Consider the following 23023-nt stretch of genomic DNA (forward strand, 5'->3'; position numbering starts at 1 on the left):
CTCAAGCATTTGCCTCTCCCCTAGTCCCCAGATGGTGGGAGTAACATTTAAACCTCCTTTTCTCTGCCTTGTACAATAGACCTTGGCACCATTTCAACTGTTTACTCCGGTAATTAACAGCTCTGATACCACAACAATTACAACTCCTATACTCTCACCACAATAATGCTATGAATTAGTGAGAGCTAATGGCTGGAAGGTAGAGCGTTTCCAGACTGTGAGATCTGTGCATTTTTAGAATAAAATAAAAGGTACAAACAGCATGCTTGCAGTAGACAATGATTACCTAGTAATTAGTTTACACAAAGCTTCCTATTTAATGGCAAAACGCTGTAATTAACGTGTGACAGAAAATCAAAGGGTACTTTGTAAGCATATGAAAAATTAACACTGCAGGCCCATAGCTTTATGTACTGATTAGAAGCATATTAAATCAATAGGACACACAAACCAACAGCTTGTATAGCTGATTATTATAGGTCCTCAGAAGGGGGACCCAGCTTTCATTTAACTTGGGGAGGCAATTTTCCTTCTCCTGTCATCTTCCTCAGGCACAGAGAAGCACCTCACACCCAACCCTGGCAGCTTCATGAAAACAGCCATTGAACTGGAAGAAAACATTCTAAGTCATTTTCAGAGATAAGGAAAAATATGTAAATGACTAAGACTTTCCAATGATTGCGGTGACGTGCTGCTACACTAATTAGAAAAGACACCAACTGGAACCAGAAAATGAAGCAACCGGGTCTCAATCTTGTGGTCAGAAAAATCTCTACTTTATCAGGTCAATGCCTCTTTAAACGACATGTAGGAAGTTTAAATAACTGGAATTATTTTCTGTTTTCAAATTATAAGAAAGCAGGCTGCTGTCAAGGTTTATTCTTTTAAAGGCATTATCTGGGTAAATCATTGGGTAGGCAAAACTTGGTCAACATTCTGTATCCGCAACAGCCACAATCCTACGTAATGATAATTGATGCATAGAACAATGTTCTGGAAGCCTACAAGATGCTACAGGACCTTCTGAATCACCATAAAAAGATTAAATTGTATGTACTTGTTCAATATTACCTATAATTTAATTGTAATGCAATTTTATGGTAATATTAATAACAAGTAGCATTTCTTGAAGTCTTATGTGCTAAGTACATTGGTAGCTAATCCACAAAGGTTATCTCAATTAATTCTCACTACCTCCCCAGGAGACAGGTACTAATATTATTTCTCTTTACAGTTGAAGCGATAGAGACCTGGAGAGCTGAAGTGATTTGCCCATGGTTCCCCCCGAGTAACCTCCATGTGCCTAGGCTGTGGAACCCACGAAGCCAGGCCACCTCCTACTTATCCTGAATGTTCAATTATTCATACTAGCCTATTCCAAACCTCATTTTGCTTCAAAGGAAGTTTACAAGTCAATCTGGAACAGGAGACTAAAAACAAACAAACAAAATATGTGGTTGCTTATCCAAAAAACAGGGTTTTAAAAACTCACTGTATTTTTAATGCTATGTCTGATTGTGAAGATAGGCTACTTACTCTAAGCTCTGTGAGAGTTTACAGGTTCACTAAAATGATCTTGTTCGTGTACTAAGTTGAGAAAGGCATTGAAAATTTGTCACCCCCATGAACGATCAAAGGGTGATATCTAAAACTCACTCTCCTCACCCATGCATAAGTAGGTACGTGAGGCAGTTAGGTTGCAAAGCCGAATCCTACAGACCCCCCAACAGGGCCTCTTCTCTGAAACTATGAGGTGTGTGTACTGATGGCCCTCTTACATCTCAGCCTGCTGGCAGCAGGACAGCAGCTCTCCTGTCAGACAGGAAAGGGAAGAAATTTGAGAGCAATAGCTGTGGGACGTTTGTGTTTCCCACAAGTCTCTGTAGAAAGCAGACAATCTGCCACAAGGGCAGCAGGCCACAATGGCAGGGACCTGAGGGAGAACACTAAGGCTTTCAAACAACAGGTCTTTTCTAGATGGATTCAGCTCTGTGGCAAGGGCCCGGGGCCTGGAGGAGTGGATGTGTGTTCCAAACTAGGTGCGGATCATTTACTAGCTGTGTGAACTTGGGCAAGTCACTGCACTTCCCAAGCATCAATTTCTCCATCTGTAAACAGAGTGACAATACCTTCTGTATCAAAGTGGTGTGGAAGTAAATGAGTAAAAACTTCCATTTTTTTCTGAGATTGAATGAGTCAATTCACATAAAGTGCTGAAATGCCAGGACTCCCATGGATACCAAAATCCAAGAATCCTCAAGTCCCATGTATAAAATGGCATTGCACAGTTGCCCTCCGTATCTGCGGGTTCCACATCAACCAACCGTGGATCAAATATGCAATGGTACAATTCTATTATTATTATTACTAAGAAATATGGGGAAATGTCAAGACCTTATAGTGTATTCATGGGTCTACGAAATGCTAAATCTCATGTCTAGGCCAGTATTCTGGCGACTACTCTTCTAAAGCAGTGTCACCAGGCCTCACTACCGCCAAGCCAATCATCTAGGAGTGAGGGAGGGAAATTTTACCCTTTAAAAAAGAAAGAAAGAAAAAGGCACAAGAAGGACTAGTACCACAACAAATGTCTACCTGGGTCTCCCTACACTGTCTTAGGTGAGAGTATCCAGGAAGGTTTTTCCCCTACAGCTGTGTCTTTGCGTAAGCCTTTATTCCTACTAAATGAAATCCCCCCGACTGGGGAGTGGGGACTTTGGAGCATGCACACGTGTGTAGATTCATTGAACCTTAACAAGCATTGAGTACTTAAGTGAGTGAGTTTACTGGAACCTGTTGGCGGAAGTAGGTTTTGTTAGCTGGTAGGATGAAGAGAGTAAGGTTGGTACCAAGCCACCATGAAAAAAATGAGAGTTGTGCTGTTTTCATTGTGGCCATCATGTAACATTCTGCTTTTGCTAAAATCACCTACATGTCAACACTGATTTTTAAAATGTGACTTCAGTGTTTTAGCATTTGTTGATTCCATGACTTTGTTTCAAGTCTCAACTGCAACCAAATAACTCTCGTTCTCAATTAGATAGGTAGAAAAAAAGATGATCTTTATATTAGATCCTTGAGTCTATACTGAATCATGCCTACATCTAAAACCAATATTTGCATAAGATGCAAGAGCCTCTCAAAACAGTTCAAACTCCCATAAACAGCACTGTTTTTAATCTGTTGCCTACAACATACCAATGAGAAAAATCATGGTATCATGTCATAAACTGCTATGCAAATGATGCTATTTGTAAGTATTAACATAGTTTAGTGCTTACAGTCATATTCTCATTTCTAATAATTCTCCCAGAATGGAGTCTTTCTCTGGACTGTTAGCCTGCAGGATAGTCTTTCATCAAGAAGCTGAAATTTTTAATAACCTGCCAGCGTATGTTTTGTATGTGCCAGGCTAGGCTTGATGACACAACATCTTCATTATCAAAAGAAACAGGTCTACAAACTGTAATAGGACATTAAAACATGCCTGTGCTCATAAAGTCATGTTTTGATGTCTAAATGTGCACCATTATGATGGTCTTCTGGAACAAAGGATAATTCTAATCCTAAATTTTCAATAGTTACACTCAGTGGAGATTGTGTTTCACTTCTACTCTGAATGTGATTTCACTTTGAAGGCAAAAGAATGTCAAAAGTCTCCTACAAAAAAAAAAAAAAAAAAAGCTCTTCAGAACTACTTTATTTTTTATTTTTATTTTTGGCTTCTAACCACACCCTGGCCAAGCACAGGTCTCAGAGTGTAAAAAGATTTCATAATCATGATTTTTCCCTTGTTAAGTTTAAAAAAAAGATTTAGACAGATTATTAATTATTCAAAAGTGTCACATTTGACAACATTAACAATAATGCCAAATGTATTTGGTGACCATTTAAAACGGTATTGTTTAAAATAATTGAAATTAAATAATATAGATTCAGGTTTCTAAATGCAATTCAGCCAAATGCTAATATTTTAAATATTTTTAAAACTTAAAGTCAAACATTTCAAATTTATCATAGTCTAGTGTCAGGAGAATTTTATGAAAATTGGTTTGAAATATTGAGACCAGCAAGTACTTTGTACACTAACATTTCAGTCTTTTAGATTAAAAAAGTCATACTTTTCATGGTTTAATCTCAACAGTTTTGCTTAAACATTTTTTTTATATAAGATGAAACAAAATCTAGTCCAAGGAGAACACAAGAGAAACCTCTATGGGCCTCAAAATTAAATACATTTTCCCTGTTTTATTTTTTTCTAGAAGAGTAATTCACTTTGGTATCCTTTAAATAATACGTAAAAAGCTGGCCATGACAGGTACTGCATTTAGTCCATTCACTGATGGAGGGGGAAGAAAAGCCCAGAATAGATCATGAGGAGAACAGTAACATTTATCAAAGGGAACTCTCTCTTCTGACTATTCTCTAGATTTATTCATCATTTCACTTTCACAAGAATAATGGGGTTCTCTCTTGTGTGCCCCTCCCTTTCTATCACTTGTGTCTTGATTCATATACTCGTATAGTGGGATGCTCAAAGCACATGCAAATCACTGCAGAGCCCACTACTACAGACATCGGTGGGGAAGGAATCAGTTAAGGGAATTTGCGTCTGAATTTTCCTCATCAGTTATGCTTTCACCAGTAGCTCAGCCAAAACAGAGATTGGGATTAAGAGAAGCCAGGCAAGTCGAGGTCTCTGGATGCAAAATGACACAACTTTTAGAATGGTGGGGATAATTCATATATGAGGCCATATAAAATTAATTATTAAGCAAGTTTGAAACAGACTAAGAAGTTGTACAATTCATCCTTCTATCAATATGTGTGGAAAAATCTATACACGTCACTCATATGCTAAGAGTTTTTACCTATTCAGTTCTTGCCGGGAGATTTTCTTGCTGGAATGTATTATTTTCTCAACATCTCACAGGCACCAGCAGTTACATAAATTTCCTTGAATTGTCTTCAAAAACATATGACTGCTGACAGAATGCTATTATACATTAGCTTCCAGGTGACAAGCATTCACTAATAGAATTTCTCTCTCATAATAAAATACAACTAGCTTAATAACAACACTTGTTAGAAGCATATGATCAAGACCCACTTACAGCAAATGATTAGATTTGTAATGTTATTTGAATATGGTAAAAAGATTACTTCCTAATTATCATAATCAATTTGAGGACTTTTAGGGCTCCAAGAAGGAACATTTAAAATAACCTAATCAACCACATTCACTTTGTATATAAGAACTAAGGCCAAAGAAAGCAAAAAACTTGCCTAAGGTCTCACTGCTGGTAGGTAACGTAGCTGAGTCTAGAAGAAAGTGCCTTATCTTCTAGCTGAGCCTTTTGCTTTATCTCCTATCTGTTCACAGACACTTCGGGTTTAAGTCACCATCGAACACTCACTTGTGCCCATTTCTTGCTCCAGTCTTCACGGCTGTATCTCTGACTCTCCTTTAGGACCCACTTGTAGCACTTTAGGTGGGAAGGAATGTCACAAAATGCAGTCCCATTTCCTCCAAACTCATAGTCCATTTTAAAGAGCCAGCGTTGGATTTCCAGGTGATCAATGACCAGCTGACTCACCTGTTCTATGATCTGTGGGGCCAAAAACACAGCAACATTTAGTTTCCTGGATTCCTTCTTATCATGTTAACTTAGTTGTGGTACTTCTCATGTGTCTTTATTTCAAACAGTCTGTTCATTCGGTTTTCTTCTAGTAAGACAGATTAGAAGAAGTTTTACGTGATACGTGTATGTGTGTATATATACATGTATATGGTGTGAAGCAACCACTCACCAGTGGGACTAAAGACATGTTTAAAAGTATAATCTTATTTATGAGAAATTATGAAATTATCATTTGCTGGCTTTTAAAGGCAAAAGGAAAAAACCTGTGAATATCTGTAATTGAATCTTGATACTGTTTTCTTCCTTTTTCAGAGAATTATGTGTTTACTTATTCTTCAATTTTTTTTTATAGTTTCAAGATTGTAAAAAGTTATAGTTTTGAAAACTTTAACTGTTTGGAGCTTTGCTGAGCTTTTAAATGTTCTAGTCTATAAAGCATTTAATTTTCTCCTCATTAGTGTACGTGAAATACATTCATTTGGCCGGTCAGTTGACAAAGTGTATTATGTGTATTGTAGGTACAAGACTGATAAAGGAGATGAAACACTCATGAAAGCAACTTTCTTGGAATACACACCTATCCTACATCTTATTTGAAACTATTCCCTCAAGAACTGGGCTCAGTCACATGAATGTTTCAGGGATAGAAGTTTAAGCTCTAATATCACAGTAATAATAATGATGATAATATCTAACATCATTGAACTCTCAGTAGGATCTAGGCCTTTGGCTAAGCTCTTTACATGAGTTTTCTTTTCTTTCTCTCTCTCTTTTTTTTTTTTTTTTTTTTTTGGCCACACCACGTGTCTTGTAGGATGTGGGATCTTAGTTCCCTGATCAGGGATTGAACCTGGACTCTTGGCAGTGAGAGCATGGAGTCCTAACCAGTGGACCGCCAGGGAATTCCCGAGTTTTTTCACATAAAACTCATAAAAACCTATGAGGTAGGCATCATTATTAATTCCGCTTTATGTATAAATAACTGAGACTCAGCTAATTTAAATAACTTGCCCATGATCACACAGCACTGAGTGGCAGAGCAGAGACTCCACCTAGGCTGCTCTGAGTCCAATACCTAAGCCCATTTCTTCTCCCCTGTGCTGCCCATCTCAACCTGCAGAGAGGTGGAGGAGAAGGGTGAGGTGGAGAAGGAAGTGAAGAGCAAGAGAAGCAACTTTCCAAACAGTCAACAAGCCATTTGGGATAAGTTTGAATCAGACAAAAGTCTATAGCAAGATTACTTAATTATAAGTAATACTGCTCTAGTAGAGCCTTGGTGAAAAATAACTCATTAGATCACAAAATGATTTTTTTGTTTGGTCTTCTCATCCGACTTTCCAGTCTATACTTCACAGAAAAAACAATACTAAGCGTTCTCTCTCCTGAGCCTACCCCATGTTGTTCTTGGCCATGGTCTGTGCTTAAGGAGGCCTCTGGAGCACTATTCTCTTCACCTTTGATAAGTTTTTGTTCACCAAATGGATTTTTTTTAAAACTAAAGAGTGTGAAAGAACTCGAGGTTATAGTTCTGTTGAAATCTGGAGCTGGAAGATTAAAATTATTTTGATTAAAGGCACAGTCTGTTCTCTTGAGTTGTGTCTTTCCAGCAAATCTTTCTGGGAATCTTACACTATGCAGCAGTGTAGAAGTGATACCAAAACAGGCATACTTGGGATCCCTGGAAGCTCCATGCAACCATGGGGTATTCAATTAGGGTGAAAATGAAATTGTCTTAGCTCCCTAATTATCAAGTAGTGTCTGTGGATAATTTGGGTGTTTAAATGACAAGTACTCTGGTCTACACACCATATGGCTATGAGCAGAGCCTAGGAAGGTTTTTTAAATGTGCCTTCCAAGGTTACATCCCTTCCTTCTCTAATGTTGTGTTGAGAAGATAGATTCTATTTGTTGTATTATGGTCATACATTGCAGAAGTAGAAATGGTCTTTGGACTGTTAATATCCAATAAAATTCTTTTGCCAATGTAAGGAAAGTTGTTCTGGCACAGCCTTTTTCATTGTATGTTTGGATGTATTGTATATTTGGAAGTTTCAACTACTAACAGAATTATTATCTGTTTCTTCTAAATCCTATTATTTGTTGCTTCTGAGAATCCTATAAATGGGTGCCTGTTGATGAATCCCGTACAGTAATGAAAAGGATCAATAGTATTGTAAAGACTGCACCACTGGAAAGAATTATGTGCTATCTTTAAGTGAAAATTGAACAGTGCTTTAAAATAGCATCACCATTTTTGATTATTTAACCAAAAATGTCAATATTTCATATGGAACACATGCCACAAAGAGAACTTGCATGGTTACTTTATGGAACAAAACAGGAAATGCTCACTGTGCTCAAGTTGGATTTTTTAAATAAATAAATAAATTACTTAATCATAAACCAATGACTTTATGCTATTGCCAAACATTTATCATTTTCTATTTGAATCTCTCTGTTCAAAAGATGTAATATATTTTTTAATTGCCATACATTTTATACTGGTGTAGGGCAGAAGTAGAAAAATGTCTACTGCTAAAATCCAACTGATAGCCAGGAATATTTATTAACCTAAATTAAGATAATCACAGCTTTCTTTCACCAGCTTTAAGTTTATGATGGACATCGGTAAAAAGTCAGTGTTATTGATTCATTACCATCTGCAAATTCAAAACGCTGACATGTTCAGATAGGCACTATGTGGAAAAATCTCAGTGGAGTACTTCAATTCTTGTTGACCTTAGACATACATTTTCCAAACAGATAGCATGGACCTCAGTTATAACTTAGTTTATTGTGATACAATTTGCACATGCCATAGGTGAAATGACACCCTTCAAATCCAATTTGTCTATGAGGAGAGGTTTTTATCCTACTTCTGAATATCAGTATTAGGGGGAGGCTTTACTGCATTAAATGTTCCTGCATCTTTAACCACAATTAACATATAAAGTTCTAAAATATTTCATAGCAAAGACTGCCTGAGTTCTCATCAATGGGGACAAAAGCAAGACTCACTCAGTATAAAGATTGCACATACAGTTTAAGGCTTTGAAGATTGTTTAATATACATGTATGAAATTGTATCATTTAAAAATGCATTTCACTTGTATTAAGTCTATCAGCCTAGTATTCTACAGGGAAGCAGAGTTAAGCAATCCACTCTGTTACCTTCAAATTCCAGTGGCGGTTAATGACAATGCAAGGGACATGCCAGGTTAGGAGGAGCCCCTCTCTTTTAATCCTATTAAGATTGCCTGTGCCTTTTCTAGACACTGCCATCTTTAAGAGGAACTTCCTTCATGAGCCCATGTATTGCCCAAGAACACTCTATCTAGCAAGATTGAAACACTTTTGGGGCAATTTAACAAGCTAAATTTTCAAATTAGTCTCTGAAAAGTATGATTTGTTGAAAAGCTTGATTTGGGGGCTCAGCGGCTATGAGGTGCAGAGCATCAGGATCAGGCAACTGAGAGAAGAAGCGTGATCCCTAAATATTGTCCCTTACAAACATCCTCACTGTGTACAGTTCTTTAGTTTCCCTAGAAGTGGGTGCCCAGAATCACTTGTGATTGGCTCAGAGTAATGGTTAAGAGATGTATTGAAACAGAGGTTAGGAAATGTTAACAGCCCTTTGTCTTTTATTTTCTTTATTGTGAAAAAAAATAGCAGTTAAATGGGAGAACACCTGCCAGAGCTAACTCAAAGTGGCTAATTTCTAGTTCTCTAGTGGCTACTTTTGTAGTGACTAATATTATATAACAGTTCTCCAAATAGTTAGGGCCCTAACTATCTGCTGGAAGAATGCATAGCCATAGACTCGGACCAAGGCAAAACCCAGAAGCAGATAGTTTTCCTCCTAGAGCCATTTTACTTCCCCTTTCTGGGATTTCCCCCCTTCCTTCCTATATGGCCACTTCCTGAGGAGCTAGGATTTTTTTTTTTACAGAGCCACAGATAACTGCAGCCCTCTGCCACGTGCCCTTTGCAACATGACTCGGCAGAAAGGGCTCACTCCCTGGAGCTTTCCAAACCTGCTCCTTTTCGCCAGAATTGACTCTCACATTTCTTAGGGTCCTGCTAACTAATATGATGATGAACTAATCCATGTTAAGGCAATAAATATTGATAGCAGATTAATATATGAATAGGGCCTTCAGTTCCTTAATCCAAATGAATAAATACTTTGGGAATTACAACAATTTCTGTAAGGCCCCTAGGAAGCCACTTTGAAACATGAAGGCCTAAAGTAGATCCCATCAACTCAACAGGTATTCCACAATATTCTTCATTGGGTAGGGCTGACACCAGAAGACCTAAAGTTCCCACAAGGTCAAGAGAATGTGAAATATTTAAACAGAGCCTCACCTGTCCACCCTGCATACCTGCTGGTGACTATAGACGTCATATATTCCAGGAGGGACTGGCACATTGGCACTTTCAAACACCCGTTTATTTCCAGACTTGGTACTATAGAAATGAGCTAGTTCAGGCTCTGGGCCCAGGATGGGTATGTCTAACATATCCGCCACAGCTAAATCATCTCTGTGGAGGAGCCCGCTGACAATGTAGGCTTCTTTTCCTTGGATGAGATTTTTTATTCTTTTGATTGCCTTGGGACTGTACATCAGGTGAGTGGCCAGGCACATATGCTGCTTCTGGGGGGAGATCATATTATTCCTGTTAAAAGGTATTCTTTTTCTGGTCTACACACCTAATTTATAATGTTACACACAATAAATGCATTATTAATAACAGGCTGGGTTATGAACTATCCCGTTGTTCAGCAGTTTAAATTGATAAAAGCTGTTGGGGTGAGGTTCCATAATCGCTCACATCTTTAGTGTGTTGGAAATAGGCTCACTGGGAATAGAACTAATTACTATGCATCTGTATTTATTTGATCCACGTGGAATTATCCTTCTGTCAGAAGGAAAAGAGGCTGGTGGCCTTTGGATAATAGTGATTCATCTCTGCAACACTTCTGGCATGGTTTAACACTAAAGCGTCTGGAAAATCAATACAAAAAAATGAAGGAAAAAACCCCATAGTATTCTTCACTGTGCAGGACTCCTATTCTGGCAACCCTTTAAATGATTCAGTAGGAAAAAGGCACTTGACTTGATACTCTCTTCCCAAAGTTCTACCACAAATTCCATTTCAGAGACTATGTATTGTTATGATGATTATCATGGTTCTTAGCCAACACTCCAGAAAGGATTCACGAATGGAAAATATTTGAGAATTTCAGCAAGACTCAAATTTCTTTTCCAATGGAAAACTTTTTATTTTTGACTACTTAGACGCAGCTCAGCAATACATGTGACTGTCTCATTCAATTAAATAAATAATTCCAGCATGTCTAATAAGGGGCAGAGGATGGAGCCAGATGGTCAACACACACCAAAACTAATACAAGCATGTCTCTGCGCTCAAGGAGTAGGGACACAGATGAGTACCATTAATGCATAACTAATACAAGGCAGAGAAGGGCCATAAAGAGCTACAGAGGGCCTTGGAGGCAGGGAGGAGGGAGGCAGAGGCCACATGCTAGTGGGGAAAGCTGAAAAGGCAAATTACTCATTCTTCTTGGGCCTCAGTTTCTTCATCTGTAAAATGCATATAACAGTAGTACCCATCTCATAAGGATGCTATGAGTATTAGATGAGATAATGCATGTAAAGCACTTATAATAGCACCTTGGATATAAGCACTTAATGAATGTGAGCTTGTATTATTGTTATGAAAGAGGTCGGGGTTGAGGTAAGTTTTGAAGGATGGGTAGGATTTTAGCAGGTGAGGATGGCCATAGCCTAGGCTGGAATATGGGAATCCAAGATTGTGCTCATTTCCTCTAGAGAAGAGGGCATCATGGCACATGAGAAAGTGCCGGGGCTTAGGAGTCAAATGGTTCTGTCTTTGAATCCAGCTCTATCCGTTATAAACAACCTGAACTTGGGCAAATGACTTAGACTCCTTGAGACTAAGTTTCTCCATCTTCTGACAGGGAATAAAAATACCCATTTGATGGGTTCCTCTAAGGATAAAATAAGATCATAAATGTTTAACACCTATTATAATGCATGGCATTGAGTGGATATTCGATCAATGGTAGTAATTATCAATATTATTATGGAGAAAACTTTTTAAAAATAAAGTCATTAAAATGTCATGCAAATAATATAATGCAAGACGTGAGAGTCTTAATGGAGTTCAAGGGATTTTGTAGACTAGCACCTTCTCTCCTGGTTCTAGTCAAAATTATCTACTCAACATGGCATTGAAGTGTGGAGAAATTCCGAGCCACTATTTTGGGGAGTTTCTGCTGCACCAGTTTGCAGACTGTTGGAGGGTATGACTGCTGAGTATAAGAGAAAGCAACTGAGGAGAGCCCCTGGATTTTAGTCCTGTCTGAATTTGTAACTTGCAAGCTGATTTAGAAAACTCTATCTTTCTGAGCCTTGGTTCCCCACATTCAAATGAGGGGTTGAACTAGAAATCTCCAGGGTCCTTCCAGCTGTGATACAACGTTCCCTTTAAAACCAAAGCTCTTCTGGACATACTGTTTAATGAGTACAGAGTTTCTGCTTGGGATGTTGAAAAAGTTTTGAAAATGGATGATATGATGATTGCACAACAATGTGAATGTACTTAATTTCATTGAACTCTACACTTAAAATGATTTAAATGGTAAATTTTATGTTATGTATATTCTGCCTCCCCCCCACCAAAAGACAAAATAAAAACCTCCTCTGAGAAGAGGATTTTATGATTTACCCTGTTGAACCCTTCCTTCAGAGCAAGTGTTATATTCTAAGCTCTTTAGGTCTATGTAGTATGCCTTTTCTACATAATTTAAATCCATTTTCAAAAACCTGCTTCTGAGAATGCAGCTCTAGGAAATCCGGTGTTCCATTAGACAATGGCTGGTGACAGCAACTCGTCAGTTTGTGTTTCCCATCTAATTGATCACTGTTTATCCTCCTTGTTTATTTCACTCCTTTCCTTTCCCTACAAATTATTCCAATGAGGAAATGTGCAAAAATGAAGTGTCTTGTAGAACTGGTGACTTGAGTCACAAAGTATGTGGTAGGCTTTTCAGGGTACCTAGAAGAATGTTTCAAAGGGGGCAGTCCTCTCATGTTAAGTACTCTTTCATTTGATCCATACAACACTGTACCAATTAACAGTCCCTGTTTTGGAGACGAGGAAACTGAGACTCAGGTGATTTGCCCATAGTCACACAGCTGGTAAATAGCAGAGGCAGGATTCAAATTTAGTATTAGCACAGTTCTCATGCCATAGCTGCCATGATTTCTCCCATTTTGCAGATTGAGTAGTGAGGTCTGGTAGTTTTATGAAGTGTGATGAGGGGCTGGTAGATGCAGCAATAGAACCTAACGTTAAAGTTGCACATTTCCGGCCAGAATGGATTTCTGTCTGCTCTAGGGTTGTTTATCTCTCTTGGCAAGTATTCTACCCAATTCTATTATGTCATCTCTGGGCATGCCTTATTCTTCAGGCAAGATGGTACCACAGTATTGTGTTCAACGTGTGTTTAATAAAGATTTGAATGTAAGTGATGGCAGAGGACACATTACTGACCGCAGGTCTTGTGTGACCATTTAGAGAAAATCAGTATCATCAGATCCAGGCTGTGGATTAACACAGATGACAAAAATCTAAAATGTTCCTAATTCCATAACATTATAGCTACATTTAATTTATCACCACTAATTTTTTTTTCACCTGAGACAAAAGGTAGTTGCTTAGGATGTCTTCATAAACATTAAAATTTTCAAAAATAGACATGATGACTTTATAACAGCATTTTCACCATTACAAATTCAAACATTGTAGAGTAACTTGGAGAGATGTACAAACAGATTTTTGGCACACTTTAAAAAAAATCTCCTCAAAGCCATGCATCTGAATGAAAGTCAGCACTGATGCAATCTCTCAAACCCATTAAAAAGAAATAAAGCCATAACTAAACACGAGCAGGAAATGATTTGAAAGGAAGAGTTTAATTTTTGTATTTTAGAGAGGTGATTGCCTATGAGTGATTAATTACTCAAATAATTTAAACTTAAACTATGAGAAGTATTAAGTACTTAAAAATATTTCCTAATTGTTTCTATTCACAGAGATGCAAACCTACACTATGAATGTAACCCGGTGCATCTGTTAGTACCAACTGCCTATCTCCTCTTAGAAGGTGAAGAGTGGACAGTGAGGATTCATTTCTCAGGTAATAGGACTGCAGAGCTGGAAAGGACTTTGAAATGATCTAATCCATCACCTCATTTTACAGATGAATAACAGAGGACCAGAGAGGTAAAGGGGCTTGCCCAAGGCCACAAGGTCATCAGGAGCAAGGCTGTCATTCCAAATCAGGATAGGGTTCTGGGGTCAGACAGATTTGGGTTCATACTCTGGCCCCACTAGTAACTTGGGATTAGAAGATGAGTCTTGGTTTCCTTAGCCAGAGAAGGAAATTGATAATTTCCGTCTTGCTGCTGTGTTCTAAGTATCAAATGAGAAAATGTATGCTAAGCATTTGATAAATGTTGGCTGTTTACTCACTTTCCTTTTCCCAAATCTAGTGCCCCTTCCCCATTCCATGCCTCTTCAATGTATATTGGCATTTCAGATATGCAGAAACTGCTTATTAGCAGCTACCAGGCATTAGCTCCAGTTTCTGGCTGGAGAAAATCAGGAAATTAACCACACGCTAATGATAGTTCCTTGCTTCCCAATATCCACAGTAACTCTGACACTGAGGCCAGGGAATAGCTAGGAAGCACCAAAGCAAGCCTTGCATTGGTGGAGGATATTGGGGAGTTTCTAAGATTATAAGTAAGTGGTGATGATTTGTCTCCTTTCTTTTTTTTTTTAAGATTTAATTAATTAAGTAATTTATGGCTATGTTGGGTCTTCGTAGCTGCGTGCGGTCTTTCTCTAGTTGCATCTAGCGGGGGCTACTCTTCGTTGTGGTGCGCGGGCTTCTCATTGCGATGGCTTCTCTTGTTGCGGAGCATGGGCTCTAGGCGCGCGGGCTTCAGTAGTAGTGGCACGTGGGCTTCAGTAGTTGTGGCTCTCAGGCTCTAGAGTGCAGGCTCAGTAGTTGTGGCGCAGGGCTTAGTTGCTCCATGGCATGTGGATCTTCCTGGACCAGGGCTCGAACCCATGTCCCCTGCATTGGCAGGTGGATTCTTAACCACTGTGACACTAGGGAAGCCCTGTCTCCTGTCTTTTCTTTTGCTTGCCCTGATCCGGCACTTGTTTCCTCTTCCATAGCCAAGTGGTGCCAGTGAAACAGAACTAGGCGGAGAGATTTTATGGGAACATCGAGGTACCTAGTTATGAAAAAATAAAATCTTCATTTTGGTAGAAGAGAGCAAAATTCACTGAGTGTACCAGCAAAGTAGAAATGCTGTAGCATCCCTCCCCAGCCCTGGCAGGATTTTTTTTCCTTTGGTCAAATCATGGTGCATCTGAAGTGTTAATGGGTAGTAACTCAACACATAGATACTTCCTACATGAACCATGCAATCAGTTTCTTTGACAATAGATAGAGAGTTGACTTTGGTGCATCCCACTTATGAATGAAGAGAGCTATCTTCACCGGCAAAGTCAAACCTTTAGATTATATTAAAAAGTCTCCTCAAAAGTGCATAGTCCATTAGGTTATTTATTTATTTATTTATTTATTTATTTATTTATTTATTTTTGGCTGCTTCGGGTCTTCATTGTTGCATGCAGGCTTTCTCTAGCTGCATCAAGCAGGGGCTACTCTTCGTTGCGGTGCGCGGGCTTCTCATTGTGGTGGCTTCTCTTGTTGTGGAGCACGGGCTCTAGGCACATGGGCTTCAGTAGTTGTGGCACGTGGGCTCAGTAGTTGTGGCTTGCGGGCTCTAGAGTGCAGGCTCAGTAGTTGTGGTGCATGGGCTTACTTGCTCCGCGGCATGTGGGATCTTCCCAGACCAGGGATTGAACCCGTGCCCTCTGCATTGGCAGGTGGATTCTTAACCACTGCACCACCAGGGAAGTCCTCCATTAGGTATGAAAATGTTGATTGTTTACCATGGAAAGTTTAAATTCTTGTTAAAATATAGAGAAATTCATTTCAAGCCATCTCTTGCACTACCTTATTCTAGAACGTGCCCCATGGTTCTATGAATTTCCCAGAAGTTCTTCTCTAGGGATGAGATTCAACTCAGAATTCATTCCATTCATTAAAAATCAGTTCTGAAAAGTTAAAAAAAAATCTGAACCTTGTTCATTATGAACCATGTGATATGGTAAATAAGACCAAATTCCCCTGAGGGAAAAAATCCCCATGGAATAACAAGGAATACCAGTGTGGAAATCAGAAAACAGGGGCCCTGGTCTAGATTCTGTCCCTAACTAGCTTTGTGACCACAGGCAGGCCCAGCCTTTCTCTGCCTCGGTGTTCTCCACACAAAATTAAGAAAAAGCAACCGTAGATGTTATAAATTCACCTACTTGATGGTACAACCCAATAACTACAATTAGGCTTCAGCTACAGAGAAACTGGGCAGCAGTAGCTCAGCTAAGTCTGCAAGTTAAACTGGGATATTTATTTCCTATCGTCCGATCTGTAGTCTAATCAGTAAAGCTGTTAAACTTGCAATAATATTTCACTGATGTGTACCAGAGCGTTACAAGTTATAAAATTTCCAATTTAATTTTACTGCATCCCTGAAGCCGTAGTAATTAGAAGACAAACTCACAGTGAAGATGTTTATAGCTTCAGGGGTGATAATTTTGAACCTGTCCTGCAGGTCACTTCTGTCCTCAAGTTTCCCTGATTTGACAGCTGCCTGTAGACTCAGGATTTTATTGTAATACAGCAGCAACTCGTCATTCATTCGATGGGAGCAGATGTAGATGACGCTCACGTTGGCATCTAAAAATAACAGGCACAATGTTAATTACTGGTATAAAGGTAAAAGACATTACGAACTCTGGCATTAGGTTGATGTTGCACAGTTTAAAATAAAAAGCGTACCCAAAAGCCACATTCAAGTTAATTTAGATTGGTTTTGTACAGATCTTAGCAATTTAAGTGGTATTTTTGTACTTTAGCATTTCTCTAAAGAAAAGATAAATAACACCACCACCAAAAAAATGGACACAATGATTCCTTCAGAAGGAGGGCTGTGAGGTACCATGGAAGTGTACTTTCAAATAATATGTAGGGATTTAGCCCCAGAACTCCTATTAATATCAATGGGATTTGCATACTGATTTAAAAATTTATCCCATTAACTTTAGTAAATTATAAAACAGAACTGTTAACTTTCGAAAGCTGATGAAATTGCAATTTCTTATGCTGCCTGGACTTGGCAAGGCCAATTCAGGGACTGTTCTGTCCAAATAAATGGTCTGATTATGACCATAGCAATGATTATTTCAGGAAAGCAACCTTTTCCTTTCTCCATTCCCAAAGAGGAGTATATTACTTAAATAGGACATCTAGTGATTCTTGGTTTAAAGGAAACACTATCTTAATTTAACTGTTCTCCTTCTTAAGATGTGCTTCTTATTATGTGCATAGAAAGAAATCCTAATTAAATATCCCATCCGAATGGAATAGTGAGAAGAGATTACCCACTCCAGGCTGCAAAATATTTTAAGGAGTATATACAGGAAATCAGCAGCCAGTGGAGTCACCCATTCATTTGTAAAATAACTGACTGATCAGCAGGGACAAAGCACTTGGCTAGACATGAAAGGAGATACCAGAATCAAAGCAACTGAGAAGCTGCCTGTGAGGAACAACCATTTCACATGTATAAGCAGCTGTAAAACATGGTGGAGGGTGGTGGACACAAGACACATGCAGACCAGGTGCCCAGGGAAGGTTGGAGGAGGGAGCACTGTAAAATGTTTCCTTGGTCAAGTAGGGCTGAGAAGAGATTCTAAGACTCCTCTGTTCAGTTTGGTAGAGTATACAGAGCATAGGCTGATTAAATGCTTGCTCAGCTGTCTAGGAGCCTGGGCATATTATTTAACCTTTCTAAGCATTGCTTTCTTCATCTGTAAAATGGGGAATAAAGTCACCTGGGGCACAGAGTTTTGGAGAGTATGAAATGAAAGAATATATATAAAGCACCTGGTGCAGTATCTGGCACATAGTAGGTGCTCAGCAGACAGTACAGATGCACCAATCTGCTCCACAGCCCACCCTGACTAGGCCAGCTAACAGTGGTTCCACACCCCGCCCTCCACACTTGTGCTCCTTTTAACTAGTGCCTCAAGATTTTACACGATGAAGTAGTGTCCCCTGCTGTTCCATCCTGTTGTTCCAAATCTTTCAATCTTGTCTGTCCAAACTCTTTAAAGGCAAGGTGTATACTTTTCATATAATCCCCCATGCCCTGGTACAATGTCGAGTATGCAGGAGCCACTCAATAAATACTTGTGAGCTGACCAAAGGGATCTGGGAGAATGGAGAGGTTCGGGAACTGGAAAGTCTTACACAATTAGTGAGATCCAAGGCATGCAGGAGAAATCTGTTCTGGAGAAGAGCATCTTGTGGCTAGAAGCAATGTCTTCTGAACTGGCCCAGAGCTGGGCCCAGAGTAGGTGCTCCATAAATGTAAATATTTAAGTGGCTCCTATTTAATGTTGAAACCACATTGTCACATGAACCTCAAAATAAATTAACTGAGCAGAGAGTAGTTAAATAACTTGTATCCAACTGCTGAATGATCAAATTAGTTGTCTGAAATCTTGTGTTTTCAAGAAGAGACTAGTGTCTTACTAAACTAGTGGTCTTTAAAACCAAACTAGTATTTTTTTTTAAGTATAAAAAAAGGACACAAAAAGCAAACAACAAAAATAACTTAATAAAGTCTCCATAGCAGAAGAAAACTATATTTTTCTTGGGAAGAAATTTCTGGGTTATAAATGATAACAAATCATGTTGCTAATTTTACCTTTCCCGTTCATTTCTGGCAAAGGAATACTATAATCACTAACAGTAATATCCAGTATTAGGGTGGTTTGATTGTGAATCAACAAATGTTCAAAATTAATTGACAGGTGATTTTGGAAAGGAATTAAGAAGAAGATGAATATTGTTTTGACTGTTAGTCAGTAGTCAATATCAGTCACCCTCTTGCTTAACTCATCTAGGAATTGAAGATACAAGCTGTTGAGGTCTCTCCACCTGATACCCTGACTTCACAGCCAATATCCAAACAACAAGTCTTAATGTGGTCAGATTACCTCTGTTTCCCCTGAATAAGCAGAAAAATCAACACCCTTTACTAGGAATTAACAGAATTTAAAGAAAGATAATCATTTATTCTTCCATAAAATTATCACTGATTTTCCTAGTTTCTTCATATTTTTACTTCACAAGCAAGTACTTTTTCTATTTTCTCACTTACTTCTACACTTTTATTACTTCTCTTGAAGAGGTTTTAGGATTGCATTGTTATCATGAAGATAGTTACCAAGAAAAGGCATTTGGTTCATAATCTCTCAGAAATGTTCATCTTAGCAAAATTTTCCATTGCAGATAGACATAGACTGAATTATTGAATTATTTAAAATAGAAGCCTAATACTCTTAAGTCTTCTCATTATTAATAAGAATCCTTTGTAAGGAAATTCTTTGGTGATGGTTTGGACTATATATATAGAAAGGTATATAAAAAGCTAAAGAAAAAAATTAATCAAATAAATTAGAGCAAAGTCTGCCCTCTGCTGCACTTCATTGGTTTCCACCCAGTCAGGTTTTTAGTTGAAATAGCTCAGCACTAACAAATCAATCTTAAGTCATTAAATTTTTTTTTTGGTAAGGTCGAAAAACAACATTAGTGCCTAGATAATAGATTAAAGCAATTACCCTATTATTATTTTAGGACACTGTAAATTTCTAGTACTGATGTATTTTTGTTACCAAATGGCATTTATAAAATAATAATGATGCTGAAATATATATGAATCACGTAAAGTATGTCATTCCAGGGAGCCAGCTAAATTAATCATTGATCATTTAAAATTCTTCCTTGTTTTGCTTAAATAAGGGCCAAAGCAATTATATTTTAACAAAACAAAGAAGTTCTTATTTGGTAACTAAAAAATGCTAGTTTTCGTTTAACCCTGAATTTCTGGCCGGGACTTCCCACACTGATTCAATATTATTACTTAGGCGTTGAAACATTTATTCTTTAAATCTCACCTCAAACAGTGTCAACCAAAGCCTAGAGTTCTTGTATCCTTCCTTCCTGGCCCCTGGTTGGTGTCTGATTTAGAACTGACCAAACCAGTATTAGAACTTGACTTTTACAAAGATGTGTCTATCACTCAAGGTCTGAATTTCTAATAATTCCTTCCACTAGGCACTTCCTATTTTCTCATAACTAGATTATATATATTTAAATAAAACCTTCTTTTAAAAATCTACCTTCATTTCCCTCTTATTCTTATAATGAAAACACAATGCTTTTCATTTCTGATACCTTCCACTCATTCCTCAGATAATATAATAGACAATATTGACACAAATATATAATGTTGACTTCATTCACTGCCAGATTCAGTAAATGAAGAAGAGTTGGGGCTATAGGAGATAAATCCTTATTCAAACCTGCAGCAAAGAGAATTAGAAAACTACCCAAGTAAATTGGTTAAAATGTCATTTGTTTATTCAATTGACTTCACTATAAATCTGTTCTTTGAAACAAAACATTCAGTTGCCCTGCAAGAAGATTAGAAGTCCAAGCCTTTTCCTTGTACAGACAGAAAAGCAAAAAATGAACATTTAATCAACATCCACTGATAAACATTCCGAAGAGCCATTTGTGTAAAAGTATTTACTGTACCTAAGATGTCACACAGCCTCCCCAGCTGCATGTTCTGCTGCGTGTTGAAGTCGTCAATATTTTGTCGCACAGGCTGGGAATATCCTAAAAGGCAAACCAGATGTCAAAACCCAGAAAGAGCAAGTCAACATGGCAAAATGGCACACTAGGATTTCATAGTGTCATGGTCCACATTTCCAGGAAAGAATTGTCTCCGAAGCATCTCGCAGAAACAATCCAACTCCTAAGAATGAGGTCCTTGCTTTTCAGGGGATTAAGCATTAATTCTGGAAGATATGCTGAGCAGCATATTCTGCAACAGAGAGGTTCATAGTTTTCAATATCAGCAAAGCTTCTGGGAATCAGGATTATAGAAACACGGGAAAAGTTTCAGAAATTTTAACATGAATGTTCAAAAGAGCACGTAAGAAAGTTATGCTCAGGTTTAAAAACTATATTGGCTTTTTTTTTTGCCTTTTATTTTTTATTTTTTTATTTTTTTAACATCTTTATTGGAGTATAATTGCTTTACATTGTGGTGTTAGTTGCTGCTATATAACCAAGTGAATCAGCTATACGTATACATATATCCCCATATCCCCTCCCTCTTGCATCTCCCTCCCACCCTCCCTATCCCACCCCTCTAGGTGGTCACAAAGCAGAGCTGGTCTCCCTGTGCTATGTGGCTGCTTCCCACTAGCTATCTGTTTTACATTTGGTAGTGTATATATGTCCATGCCACTCTCTCACTTCGTCCCAGCTTACCCTTCCCCCTCCCTGTGTCCTCAAGTCCATTCTCTACGTCTGCGTCTTTATTCCTGTCCTGCCCCTAGGTTCTTCAGAACCTTTTTTTTTTTTTAGATTCCATATATATGTGTTAGCATACAGTATTTGTTTTTCTCTTTCTGACTTACTTCACTCTGTATGCCAGACTCTAGGTTCATCCACCTCACTACAAATAACTCAATTTTGTTTCTTTTTATGGCTGAGTAATATTCCATTGTATATATGTGCCACATCTTCTTTATCCATTCATCTGTCGATGGACACTTAGGTTGCTTCCATGTCCTGGCTATTGTAAATAGTGCTGCAATGAACACTGTGGTACATGACTCCTTTTGAATTATGGTTTTCTCAGGGTATATGCCCAGTAGTGGGATTGCTGGATCATATGGTAGTTCTATTTTTAGTTTTTTAAGGAACCTCCATACTGTTCTCCATAGTGGCTGTATCAATTTACATTCCCACCAAGAATGTGCAGGAGGGTTCCCTTTTCTCCACACCCTCTCCAGCATTTATTGTTTATAGATTTTTTGATGATGGCCATTCTGACTGGTGTGAGGTGATACCTCATTGTAGTTTTTTTTTTTTTTTTTTTTTTATAAATTTATTTATTTATTTATGGCTGTGTTGGGTCTTCGTTTCTGCACGAGGGCTTTCTCCAGTTGTGGCAAGCGGGGGGCCACTCTTCATCGCAGTGCGCGGGCCTCTCACTATCGCGGCCTCTGTTGTTGCGGAGCACAGGCTCCAGACGCGCAGGCTCAGTAGTTGTGGCTCACGGGCCCAGTTGCTCCACGGCATGTGGGATCTTCCCAGACCAGGGCTCGAACCCGTGTCTCCTGCATTAGCAGGCAGATTCTCAACCACTGCGCCACCAGGGAAGCCCCATTGTAGTTTTGATTTGCATTTTTCTAATGATTAGTGATATTGCGCATCCTTTCATGTGTTTGTTGGCAATCTGTATATGTTCTTTCAAGAAATGTCTGTTTAGGTCTTCTGCCCATTTTTGGATTGGGTTGTTTATTTTTCTGATATTGAGCTACATGAGCTGCTTGTATATTGGGATTAATCCTTTGTCAGTTGCTTCGTTTGCGAATATTTTCTCCCATTCTGAGGGTTGTCCTATGCTTCTTATGTGGCATTTTGAAGATGTGTCCTGGAATCACTCTCAACTGACACACAGATTTCAGATAAAACTCTTGCTGTTGCGAATATGTATTTAAGTAATTCTAAATACTAAAGAAATATGCTTCTGTTCACACAGTCAAAAGATCTTTTAACCTTAAAGGACAATAAAGGTTAATGCAGTTACCTTGTCAGTACTAATGAAAGCTCCACCGTTTTCCTTCATGTCCATTGGAACAGCAGAAGGAAAACACACATGGATTTACTACTGTCCCCAAATCTTCCACAATGGCAACAGCAGCGGCAACACTTTCTGCTATTGCAGGGGTTAAAATAAAAAATGAACGTGGACCAAAACATGAACTTAAAAGGCATGCATACTCACAAGCAGTATAACTGCTTATATGAAATTCAGCAACTGTAGGTGTAACTTTAAAAAAAATAAAATTGCTTTTCACATTTTGAATAGATGCTTCAATGCCTCCTTGTGGTTAGTGAGCCCAAACACATGTTTCAAGTTAAACTGCTATAGATAAAGTGATTTTAAATACTACATCTTCGAGATGTGACACAGATTTCCTTGTCAGCATAAGGAAAACTATAGCAATTCAGGCAACAGGGCTTCAGATCAAAT

The 23023-nt window shown here is 38.4% G+C and overlaps 1 protein-coding gene across 7 annotated transcripts in view; it reads right to left on the reverse strand.

The window, feature by feature from the left end:
* Positions 1-23023, reverse strand: part of IQCH (IQ motif containing H) — a 215198-nt gene that overhangs the window by 63484 nt on the left and 128691 nt on the right. For 5 of the 7 annotated variants that reach the window (XM_036843584.1, XM_036843583.1, XM_036843589.1 and 2 more), the window contains 3 exons: positions 20506-20589; positions 16400-16575; positions 5418-5609 (listed from right to left, as the gene is read on the reverse strand). In XM_036843584.1, coding sequence (XP_036699479.1) covers positions 5418-5609; positions 16400-16575; positions 20506-20589 — 452 coding nt within the window. Of the gene's footprint in view, positions 1-5417; positions 5610-10027; positions 10301-16399; positions 16576-20505; positions 20590-23023 lie in introns of all 7 variants that reach the window. The other 2 variants (XM_036843582.1, XM_036843585.1) reach the window with 2 other exon arrangements.

Source organism: Balaenoptera musculus, chromosome 2 (assembly GCF_009873245.2).
Source record: "Balaenoptera musculus isolate JJ_BM4_2016_0621 chromosome 2, mBalMus1.pri.v3, whole genome shotgun sequence".
Classification (NCBI taxonomy): domain Eukaryota; kingdom Metazoa; phylum Chordata; class Mammalia; order Artiodactyla; family Balaenopteridae; genus Balaenoptera; species Balaenoptera musculus.